We start from the raw sequence: 12,646 nt of genomic DNA, 5'->3' as shown, positions 1-12,646 counted from the left end.
ATATTTTGCATGTTTGTATATGTTATATACCAGCCGGACATTAAATTAATAAATGTAATTTCAATTGTAACTGTAATACAAGTTAGTTTTCATGTTAACACAAATAAACAGAATAATTCAAAGGTAAAGTTTTCAATCCTAATAGCAACATTAATAATATTGAAAAATATTAAAAATATTACTAAAAGATTTTTAAATTGAAAAACTTATTGGTTCATTTCCCTGGTAACACCTGGCTTCTAAAATTTGCAAGCCAGATGGATGCTGTAGTGAAAACAGAGGGAGGTAATTCTAAAAAGGAGAGAGCAGCAGGCCTACGCCTCTCCGATGATGACTCCAATAAGAGTCAAAAATTGTTGATTCAGAGTGCTGGACTGCGCTCCCTGTTCTAAGTGAAAAATAAGATTGTTTTGCCTTCGCATTGCAACTGAATAAAAATGGTATACATTTTTATTTTATGTTATATTAGTATTACTCCTATAGAGTAACTAGGTCCATTTTCCGTTGGAACTTTACCAATCTGCAGAAGTTGGTTGTGAATTGCAACTTTTTAGAATTCCGTCCCTTTGTCTCCACTGCAGCATCCAACTGGCTTGCAAATTTTAGAAGCCTTGCAGGTGTTACCAGGGAAATGGGCCAATAAGTTTTTCCTAGTTACTCTATAGGAGTAATACTAATATAATATAAAATAAAAATGTATACCATTTTTATTCAGTTGCAATGCGAAGGCAAAACAATCTTATTTTTCACTTAGGAAAGGGAGTGAAGTCCAGCACTCTGAATCGACGATTTTCGACTCTTATTGGAGTCATCATCAGAGAGGCGTAGACCTGCTGCTTTCTCCTTTTTAGAATTCCCTCCCTCTGTCTTCACTACAGCATCCATCTGGCTTGCAAATTTTAGAAGCATTGGAGGTGTTACCAGGGAAATATTTTTATTAATAATTTTATTTTAATAAGTTTTTCAATTTAAAAATCTTTTAGTAATATTTTTAATATTTTTTCAATATTATTAATGTGGCTATTAGGATTGAAAACTTTACCTTTCAATTGCCAGATGACGCTAGCCACCTAATCCATACACGTCAGTTGCAATGTGGGGAAAAACTTTCATGGTTTGGTCACTTCGAGCAGAGAGCAGCAGGCCTACGCCACTCCGATGATGACTCCAATAAGAGTCGAAAATCGTCGATTCAGAAGGCTGGACTGCTCTCCCTGTTCTAAGTGAAAAATAAGATTGTTTTGCCTTCGCATTGCAACTGAATAAAAATGGTATACATTTTTATTTTATAGAATAATTCAATTTTGATGTTACAAATTATACCGTTACAAATGGTGCTAGTTACGAATTGTCGCCTTACGAACTGTCGCTGTTACGAATTGACGGCGTTACGAATTGTTCGTTACCATTTACGAAAAAGTTTCATTTCTGGATTGATGATCGTGAAGTTTCAAAACAGATCTTAAACCATTAATTCCTATTTTTCAAAAGAATCTTGATAATATCAGTGTAACATATTGCAAATAATGCTCTTAAAGCTGCAAAAATATAATATTAAAATTGAATTTTTGCCTGGGTCACAAATGTATGTCGCTGATACATTAAGTAGGTCTTATATTAAACAGGAGACTCCCATTGATACTGACTTAAGAGTACACAGTCCATGCGCTTTCTTTAACCTTGCCGATTACGAATTAAAAGAAAATAGCATTTCAAAATGCAATTAATAGTGATGTACTAAAAGAACTTAAGAATTTTTGTTTAACTGAATGGCCTAAAGATAATAAAAAACTTGGCTCAGATCTTAAATATTTTTATAATCTGAGGCATGATATACAGTGCGTGCATAAAGTAACGCATAAATTCATTATTTCGTAAACCGGCAACTTTAAGGAAAAATGCCGAAACAGGTCGATTTTTATTTTTAATTTAAGATTTTTTGGCATATAAATCATACTAGTGACGTCATCCATCTGGGCTTGATGGCGTAAGCGATGATTTTTATTAAATGGGAATAGAGGTCATGTGATAGCTCATTTGAAAGGGTATTTAATTCTCTATTCACTAATATAAACATTAACATAATTATTTATACAGAGTGTTCAAAAAATGTTTTTTAATTAAATTAATTGAGACACAAAGAAGAATGTATGAAATTTATTTAATACAAAATACGTTTTACTGTTGTCAGAAAACAGAAAAAAAAATGTTTATTTGACACATAACCATTGATTTTCGCTTAAACGAAATGTTTAAAGTGCCAAGAGACAGGTGGGTTGGAGCTTTAACATTGGATTTAAGCAAAAAGCAATATTTATTTGTCAAAGAAACATTTTTTTCCTGTTTTCTGACAACAGTAAAACGTATTTTGAATTAAATAAATTACATACATTCGTTTTTTGTCTAAATTAATTTAATTAAAATAAATTTTTTTGAATACATTGTATAATATATAATGTTATTATTTATATTAGTGAATAGAGAATTAATTACCTTTTCAAATGAGCTGTCGCACGACCCCTATTCTCGTTTAAAAAAAATCATCGATTACGTCATCAAGCCCAGATGGATGACGTCACTAGTATGATGTATAAGCCAAAAAATCGTAAATTAATAATAAAAATCGACCTGTTTCGGGATTTTTCGTTAAAGTGTCCGGTTTACGAAATATTGAATTTATGCGTTACTTTATGGACACACTGTACTTCTGTCAGATAACTTACTTTTTTAAAAAGAAAAAAATCTTATTCCTTTTTATTTGAGGCAGGATATGCTAAAATTAATTCACTCTGTACATTTTGGAATACAAAAATGCAAGTATAGGTCTCGTGAGGTAATGATTTGGCCAAACATGTCATGAGACATAGAGAAGCTTGTAGCTAATTGTGAAGTAAGTCAACTTAACAAGCCTGCCAACCAAAAAGAAAAGCTTGTTAGTTATAAAACATGGTTACATAGTGCGGCAGATTCGTGCAAATATTATAAGAATTGTGCATTTAATAATAGAAGCATATAATTTGGATCACATATACTACACATATAAAGGTTCAAAATTAGATATGAGGCCATCTCAGATTTTACCTTTTACAAAAATGGCGGGCGTTCAAAATGGCGACGATACAAATGTGACTAATAGCACGATAACTTTTAAACAAAAAGTCCGACTTCAACCAAATTTGGTATGTGGGTTCTTTTTTGATGTATAAGGTCGAGTTCCTGAATCTGAAGAATCGGTTTCCCAGAAGTTGTGCTTTTCCTGATTTTTTATGTAAAAATATGTTGTTTTTTTTTTCAATTCTTTCACTGTATATATTAATTTTTCAAAAAGGTAATGCCGGCATTGAAAATAGCTTAAAAATATTTTTTAGGAAATATTTTGAACTTTTTTGTTATGTTAATTACATAACTATTAAGTAATAATATAATTATTAAGTAATAATATAACAATTATTGTGCATTTAATGGTAGAAGCATATAATTTGGACCACACGTACTACACATACAAAGATTCAAATTTAGATATGAGGCCATTTCAGAATTTGCCTTTTACATGAATGGCGGGCATTCAAAATGAATCTGCCGCCCATAGGTACATGTGAACATACGTTATGCATTTATTAAAATGGTAATTAACATAACTAAAAAGTTCAAAATATTTCCTAAACAATATTTTTACACCCTTTTCAATGGCTGTATTATCTTTTTGAAAAATTTATATATACAGGGTGAAAGAATTAAAAAAAAACAACATATTTTTACATAAAAAAAAAACAGTAAAAACACAACTTCTGATAAACCGATTCTTCCGGTTCAAGGCCATCTTATTAATCAAAAAAAGAAATCTGACGTCTGTTCGAAAGTTATCGTGCTATTAGTCACATATCTATAGTCGCCATTTTGAAGGCCCGCCATTTTTGTAAAAGGAACAAAAACTGAGATGGCCTCATATCTAAATTTGAACCTTTATATGTGTAGTATATGTGGTCCAAATTATATGCTTCTACCATTAAATGCACAATAATTCTTATACTATTTGCACGAATCTGTCGCACATAGGTACATGTGAAGATACGTTATGCATTTATTAAATGGTAATTAACATAACTAAAAAGTTCAAAATATTTCCTAAAAAATATTTTTATGCTCTTTTCAATGGCGGTATTAACTTTTTAAAAAATTAATACATACAGGGTGAAAGAATTGAAAAAAACAACAACATATTTTTACATACAAACCAGGAAAAACACAACTTCTCGTAAACCGAATCTTCCGGTTTAAGACCTCGATCTTATACATCAAAAAAAGAAAAGAATCTATGTACCAAATTTGGTTGAAATCTGACGTCTCGTTCAAAAGTTATCGTGCTATTAGTCACATATGTATAGTCGCCATTTTAAATGCCCGCCATTTTTGTAAAAGGCAAAATCTGAGATGGCCTCATATCTAAATTTGAACCTTTATGTGTAGTATATGTGGTCCAAATTATATACTTCTATCATTAAATGCACAATTTTTTCACATATCAGCTGCACTAACAATACGAATAATTTTCTTTATTAGTCTTATTGTATTAATTTAAAACTGAATATTTTATCAATTAAAATAATATTTTTCGATTTGCAGGTTCAAGTAATGTTAGCCTTGACTCAATTGATGAAGTTCTTCGAAAGACAGTAGAATTAATTGAAACCCATTTAAATAGCGAAGGTTTATATAAGAAGAATGGTTCACCTGAAAAGGTGAATAAAATAATAAAGAAAATGTTGAAGAAGAAATTAGGAGATTTGGATAAATACAAAAATGATGTGTATGAATTGACTGATGCTTTAAAAAAATATTTAAGGGAAGGTTGTGATTCTTTGGTAACCAAAGAAACTGTAGAATATGTAAATAAGTTATGTGGTGAGTATATTGGCGAGTAAAATATACTAGACGAATTTTATTTATATTCAATAAACTTTCTATTTTTATGATATATATTTTTTAGATAATACTCAATGGTTAGAACACAATACGAGGCAAAGAGTGATAACAGTCGTTTCAGAAATACCGAAAAAGGATCTGTTGTTTTTAATACGCCACATTACGAAACTTGTTAAATACGAGTCATCTCATCGTGTACCTAGATCCGAAATGCTTTTCATCTGGTAAGTTATACTATACTTCTTGCAATTGTGGTATGTTATTATGTTTTTGGTATGTCTAGAATTATTGCATGCAATAGGGAACTTGCATAAAATTTTAAATTCGAATAAAATGCTAGAAATCACAGCAGAACATAATTTAATACATATATCAAAGAAAAAAAAGGTTGTTTTTGTCTTTCGTTTGGCCCATAAAAATTATTAAAATCGAAAGAAAATTCAAATTATAGCAGCCAGTCCAAAACTCGCCCTCGTAGGCCGTGACGTGATGTTTAAGATCCGCGCCATTAATTCATTACATTTGGCATTCGTTCTGACACTCAGTTTTATAAATCTTTGGATAGTTGCTGTGAACTAAACTTACGTGGATAGAAATCGGCCCACTTACAAATTTGCTCATTTTTTATGTCTCATATTTTCTAAACCTGTTGGCCGATTTAAGTGATTTTTTGAACATGTTATAGCCTGATTCTTTAACAATACCACTGTAATAATATTGTTGCTAAACAGGTAAATTTTCTTTGTTTACCGGGTGTACTAATCAAATTCTCAAAGTTCACATCACCCTGTGAAATATTCTAGCATTTATAAAACACTGAAATTAAAACCCAACTATAGCCTCAGGTTTTCTTTACATTCTGTTTTTTGATTCATTCGTTTATGTTGGATAATAAAAAAGTTAGGTACTTTAACAACTAGACATGTTCTTCATCAATACACGGTATTTCTAAATAAGTGCGACAAACTTTAAGGGGTAATTCTGCATAAAAAAATAATGACAGTTGGCTTTATAAACGTATGTCCGCAAATGTTTCGTTTCCGAGATACGGGATGTTGAATTTTTTCTTAAAAACTGACGATTTATTTATTGCTTTAAAACCAGTTGATATGCAAATGAAATTTGGTAGGTTTTAAGAGATAGTTATTGCGGATTATTTGACATAAAATTAAGAATTTAATTGAAATGAAGTAAAAGTCAGACGTACTCTCAATCATTTATTGTAACTTCCGACGACCGGTTTCGCTCTCTAAACTATGCAGAGCATCTTCAGGTCAACGGTTACAAGTCACTACATGATTCGGATACAAGGAGCTACTACCTCAGTATTCATTAACATGATGTTATTGCTTAAGTTATGCTAATATAATAATATAATAATATAATGGGATATGGTGGAATAGACGGAGAATGTTACAAAGGTAAACAAGTTTATGGGATTTGGGAATTCTTGAGGGTGAAGAGATAGTTGTTGAGAGACAACCAACAAATCTGTGCCTGTTATTGTGTTTGTGAAGTAAACTTTAGTGAATGTCATATATACAATTTTTTAAAATTTTTTTGATGGTTTTAATTGTTTTAAAGATTTTAAAGATTTTTATTTCTATTTATTAAAAGATTTTATTTTTATTTATATTTATTAAAAGACTTCTATTTATTAACGTATGTGTTAATGTAAGATTGACAACGTTTGGATCAAGATGGGTAGAATGTGTACAGTGGAACCTCGATAACTCGGATTAATCGGGACCGCGGCCGATCCGGGTTATCGAAAATCCGGGTTATCCGGAGAGCATGGTAAAAATTAATAAAATACGGTATACTTATAGATAAAGTCCGTTATAATTGAAATAACATGAAATATATATGCACAGTACACATCTAACTTACCTATAGTTGTATAGAGTATAGTATAGACTCTATAGACAGTATATTGTTCATTTCCAGGTAAAAAAACTCAGTCAGCTTCGGTTGTGTCAATTTCGTCTGCCATGGGAACGATGTTATGTTATTTAAGAACAGTGGCTCTTTCATTGTTTAAAAGACCATTGTTTTGAAAAGAATTTTTTTAAAGACAGTTGGAAATAAATAAAGGAATAACAGGTGCCTGTTGTTTGCGATAGCCCGAGATAATGAAAGTCGCTCTGCCGCCGCCGCCGTGTGCCATGAGTCATTTTTATTATCGTATAGTTCAAATTACACAACTACCCATTATATCTCAAATATTATATTATGGTCGAAGCGAAGTTTTATCAATGAAACGATATTTTCAAGACATTCCAGAAGCGGCTACAAATAAAATGTTTTAACATAATACATACATTTTTATTGTTGAAATGTTTGTCTGATGAAAATCGGTCCGGGTTAGCCGGACTTCCGAGTTATCGGGGGCCGAGTTATCGAGGTTCCACTATATTATGTATGTTAGATGTGGATGTGCAGCTGTAACCTAAATTGTTAAGGTCAGTACTTCTAGATGTTTTTAATGAAAGGGGTAGTGGTCGTGTAAGGGAAGACCAATCAGAAAGCTTAAAAAGTTGTAGCTAAAATATTAAATTAGCAGTCATATAATAAAAACAGTAATAAATGTGAATTGATAGACAAAAAAAAATTACCCATTCAACATTTTAAGAATTTAATATTCACCATGGGCGTACATGCGGGTAATATGATCGCTCATATTATCCGTATGCGCGCCAATGGTGAATATTAAATTCTTAATTTTATGTTAAAAAATCCGCAATAACTATCTCTTAAAACCTACCAAATTTCATTTGCATATCTCAACTGGTTTGGTTATCTCAACTGGTTTGGTTATCTCAACTGGTTATCTGGAAAAAATTCAACATCCCGTATCTCGGAAACGAAACATTTGCGGACAAACGTCTATCAAGCCAACTGTCATTATTTTTTCGTGCAGAATTACCCCGTAAAGTTTGTCGCACTCATTTCGAAACACTGTGTATTGATGAAGAACATGTCTAGTTGTTAAAGTACCTAACTTTTTTATTAACCAACATAAACGAATGAATCAAAAAACAGAATGTTAAGAAAATCTGAGGCTATAGTTGGGTTTTAATTTCAGTATTTTATATATGCTAGAATATTCCACAGGGTGATGCGAACTTTAAGAAAAAAACACAGTTTATTTGGTACACCCGGTATACAATGAAAATTTACCTGTTTAGCAACAATATTACAGTGGTATTGTTAAATAATCAGGCACAATAATCAATACACGTTCAAAAAATCAGTTAAATCGGCCAACAGGTTTAGGAAATACGATTCATCAAAAATGAAGAAATTTTTAAGTGAGCTGATTTCTATGCACGTTAGTTTATATTTCTGACTAATATTTGAGTGTTTTTGTTAAGACAATTTCTAACTAATATTTGAGTGTTTTTATTAAGGCATTTTTTTTTAAATTACCGAAGAGGGTTTTTCTAAAGACCAGTCTGATAACTTACCCATTGTAAATATGTTTATGGTGGCCACATATTTTCAAAACGGTAAAAAATTCTGAAAATTTAGGGATATTCCAGCTGTTGTTAAAATTTACTAGAACAGAACAAACCACATATTTGGTGAGTTTGTTGAATTTTGTTCAATTCATATGAGTGGGTATGTATGCTCATAAACTGCCATAAAAACTGTCACACAGTCTGATAGCAGTTTATGGTTCGAGTTACGATAAGGCAGAATAACTGCATCAAAACTTTATGGTGCAGCTCACTGTAAAAAATTCGATGGGACATTTGTTGAACAAATACTAATGGTATCAGAATTTACAGCAACTTCTGCAATGAATAAGGGTAAACAGTTGAAAGAAAGTATGGTGAAATGTGTGGAAAAAGTATTTAAAATAAAATTAAGGGGTATATTGGCTTACGGTTAAACCCCAAACTTCCAATTTTTGGCGTTTCACCTGATACCATATGTGAGGAATATATTGTGGACGTAAAATGTCCTCAGACGAGTAGCTAACTATAACTATAACAAAGGACAATAAAAAAAATAACTGTCAAATGCACAAGTTCAACTCCAAATGTTTTTGTTAAAAAAAAGTGTTTATTTTGTGTTGCTGATCCATAATTTGAAAATAACTCTAATTTCAATTATACGTGGGTGGACTATGGTCAAAATCATTTGGAGAGTTTGATGACAGCTGATGAACGTCTTTGGATGCATAATATGTTTCCCCATTTATTAAAATCTGTAGATAGAAAATAATATTTTTATTTCTATGATACTTATTACAGAATATAACTTTGTGATGTCATAAGTGTCTTTGCGCTTTTTCGATTGTTTGAAATGATTTAAATACACAGAAGATTTTAAATTTGTATTGCAAAGTTGTTAAAGTTTCTGACGCGTGAAATTTTGGAAATCCGATTTTTAAACGAAACTGAACATCGTCGGTGATTCTGCAAAACCTCCTATGAGATTTTTTTTTAGAATTTGGTTTTTTGCCCTGTCAGAGCCCTACGTTAAGGGGTACACATGTTGGCGTAATGAAAATGTCAAGAAACCTAATTACGTTAACATAGTTACGAAATGACTTTTCATTACGTTGACATGTGTGTTTTTGGCGGAGTTTCTGACAGGGCAAAAAACTTAATTTCTGGAAAAGAAAAATTCTCATACGAGGTTTTGCAGAATCACCGACGACATTATTATGTAATAAAAAAAAAATGTGCAAGTTCTCTATTCGGTATAAATTTGACAGTTGCAGGGATTGTATTATGTCAAATCTGAAAATGTTATAGAATTAAAGCATAACTGACAAGTGTAAGTGGAATTAACAAACAGTATGAAAATAATATTAACGCAATAATAGGTTTGTCTAGCATCAGTTTCAAACGGTTTGAAATTATCAGGGGCATGCGCATTTGTTTGATGCGTTCAAGCACACAAATTACTAGTTTGAAACTACTAGTGGAGCGTTCTAAGGAAAGTAAGTTTTCATTTAGAAACTTCAGCTTAAAAGGGTAAATGAGTTTTACCGTTTGAAGTGCGGAAAGAACGGATTTGTTCTGATATTCAGTTTGCGACTTGCGCAGTGGAATTATTTGTTTGAGGTTTATACATTTTAAATGAAAATAATACGTTTTGACTGTTACCATTATTTACGTTTATAACATTAATTTTCAATATTTAGGATAAATCTTGAAAATTTGGATACTTTTGGGCCCACATATAAAATTATTATTTATGACCACACCATCGAAACTTTTTGTACTTGTTATTTGGGTGGAGTCGGACAAATTTGGAGCTTGGCGCATTATGATAGTGGGCGTTTGTCTCTCAAGCTGTCACGAAGTTGTTAATTTTATGCAAGAAAAAAAATTTATAACCACATTGGTAATTTTATTTTAATTAATGGTTTTTATCATATAAAGAGCAAAAACAATTTTGTCGGACAAAAATATTGGGCCATATGACGCGTCGGACACGCTAAATATGTCAAATTTATGAAAATAATAAATTTATTACCACTTGGCTAATTTTAACACAATCTACCATAAAACCTTTTTACAATAAACTATACTTTTAAACTATGCTGGGTTCGTGCATCCCTTATCTTCACATTTTTTAGACAAAAGTAGTAGGTTACAAGTAATTATATTCTTAAACAAAAAATGTAATTGTCTGACAAAAATGTTGCGACAAACATGTTGCGACAAACGAACAAAAAACTTAATTCTTTTAGGTTATCTACGTCCTTAAGAGGAGGCATAGTCAAAACAGTTTTTCTCGGTTACTTTTGAATCGATTTAGCTGAAAATTGGTACACACACTAAGTACATACAACATTTAAAAGGGCGTGACGTAGAGTTGCACCCAAAATTTTCCAAAAAATTTTCCGACAGGAGGGAAAATTTTCGAAAAATTTTGATCTGAAAATTTGTGTACAAATTTGTGTACAAATTTGTGTACAAATTTGTGTACTCCTTGAACAATGACAAACATCGTTCTGCAGTTTTTTTTCTCGAATTTTCTCAAAAAAAAATTTCCGAATAGTGGGAAAATTTCGGAAAATTTTTTGAAAATTTTGGACACATTATTTTTGCCCGACAAGTGATCCAATATGCATTACACAAGTAAAAAAAACAGTACAAAATAAAAATGACATCTGTGGTAATAAATAAAAAAAATCCAGGAAATTGACATCTTCGGCGCATCCGACTGCGCATATGCCCCGTGAAAATTGTCCGACAAGGTTACCACATTATTGTAAAAAGGTCTTATGGTAGATTCTGTTAAAATTAGCCATGTGGTAATAAATTTATTATTTTCATAAATTTTACATATTTAGCGTGTCCGACGCGTCATATGGCCCAATTTTTTTGTCCGATAAAATTTTTTTCGCTGTTTATATGATAAAAACCATTGATTAAAATAAAATGACCAATGTGGTTATAAATTATTTTCTTGCATAAAATTGACAACTTCGTGAGAGCTTGACAGACAAACGCCCCACTACCATAATGCGCCAAGCTCCAAATTTGTCCGACTCCACCCAAATAACACGTACAAAAAGTCTCGACTGTGTGGTTATAAATAATAATTATATATGTGGGCCCAAGGACCATAATGTATCCTCAAAATTATAAATAAAAACAAACATAAACCAATCACATTTGACGTTATTATTTTCTCCGATAAAAACCGTTCTAGCAAAAAACAGTTTGTTACCAGTTTGTGGATTGAACATGCGCAGTAAAGCAGTACACTATCTGTTGTCAAACCATAGAAAAATACATACTAGAACAAACTTTATAATTAACGAAATAAGATTAACGGGAGATTACCAAACATGTGAATTATTCAGAAGAATAAGTTTGGGTTGGGCTGCATTCAGAACAATGAGAGGTGTGTTTATAACAAATGTCCAAATCCATTTAAAACGGAAAGCTTTCAACCAGTGCGTTCTAACTGTCCTCATATTCGGAGCAGAAACCTCAGCGGAGAAATTGAGAAGAATACAGTGTAAAATGGAGAGATCACTTGGAATAAACTCAAGAAATAGACTAAGAAACGAGGAAGTTTATAAACGAATCGGAGTGGAAAATATTATCGAACGTAATACAAGGCAAAAATGGAGATGGGCGTGACATGTTGGAAGAATAAAAGACGACAGGTGGACAATAAAATTGCTGAAGTAGAGACCACGGGCAGACAAGTGAAGCCGGGGAAGATGGACTGATTGATGATGATGAATGAAGAAAATAATAGCACTCGAAATGTGATGTTACCGAAGGATGATGCATATCTCGAGTTACCAACGAAAATGTTTTACAAAGAATGGGTCAAAACCAAAAGCTGATCTGCACAGATTAAGCAACGAGACTATTAGAAGAGTGGCCAACCAAGAACCAATAATGAATAAAATGTCAAAGAGACAAATGAACTGGTATGGATATTTGAAGAGGATGCGACCCAACAGAATTACAAGAAAAGTTTACGAAGCAATGAACATCGTAAAAAGCAAAAGGGTAGACCAAGAAAAAAATGGATACAAGTAGAGACGGAAACAGTTGAACAACAATCACTCGAGGAATTGAAAATAATGGCAGTAAATAGAAAAGAATGGAAGAGATGGATGAATGGAAATTAAAATAGCTAGCCCAAATCCGACACTCTGATAGGGTAAAAGGAAGGGGAGAAAGAAAGAAAGTGGTTGATAATAATTAAGATCGAAATTATTATTTATGTATAAACT

General features: G+C 31.8%; 1 protein-coding gene and 1 long non-coding RNA gene across 3 annotated transcripts in view; one reads left to right on the top strand and one right to left on the bottom strand.

Annotated features, from left to right (window-relative positions):
- LOC126888873 (uncharacterized) overlaps positions 1–12,646 on the bottom strand; it is a 50,869-nt gene that overhangs the window by 14,153 nt on the left and 24,070 nt on the right. The gene's annotated exons all lie outside the window — the stretch shown is intronic.
- Positions 1–12,646, top strand: part of LOC114340927 (uncharacterized) — a 471,416-nt gene that overhangs the window by 442,130 nt on the left and 16,640 nt on the right. For both annotated transcript variants that reach the window (XM_050657299.1, XM_050657298.1), the window contains exons 7-8: positions 4,624–4,902; positions 4,988–5,147. In XM_050657299.1, the coding sequence (XP_050513256.1) occupies positions 4,624–4,902; positions 4,988–5,147 (439 nt within the window). The remainder of the gene's footprint in view (positions 1–4,623; positions 4,903–4,987; positions 5,148–12,646) is intronic.

Source organism: Diabrotica virgifera, chromosome 7, assembly GCF_917563875.1.
Source record: "Diabrotica virgifera virgifera chromosome 7, PGI_DIABVI_V3a".
Classification (NCBI taxonomy): domain Eukaryota; kingdom Metazoa; phylum Arthropoda; class Insecta; order Coleoptera; family Chrysomelidae; genus Diabrotica; species Diabrotica virgifera.
This window is presented reverse-complemented; position numbering and strand designations above follow the sequence as displayed.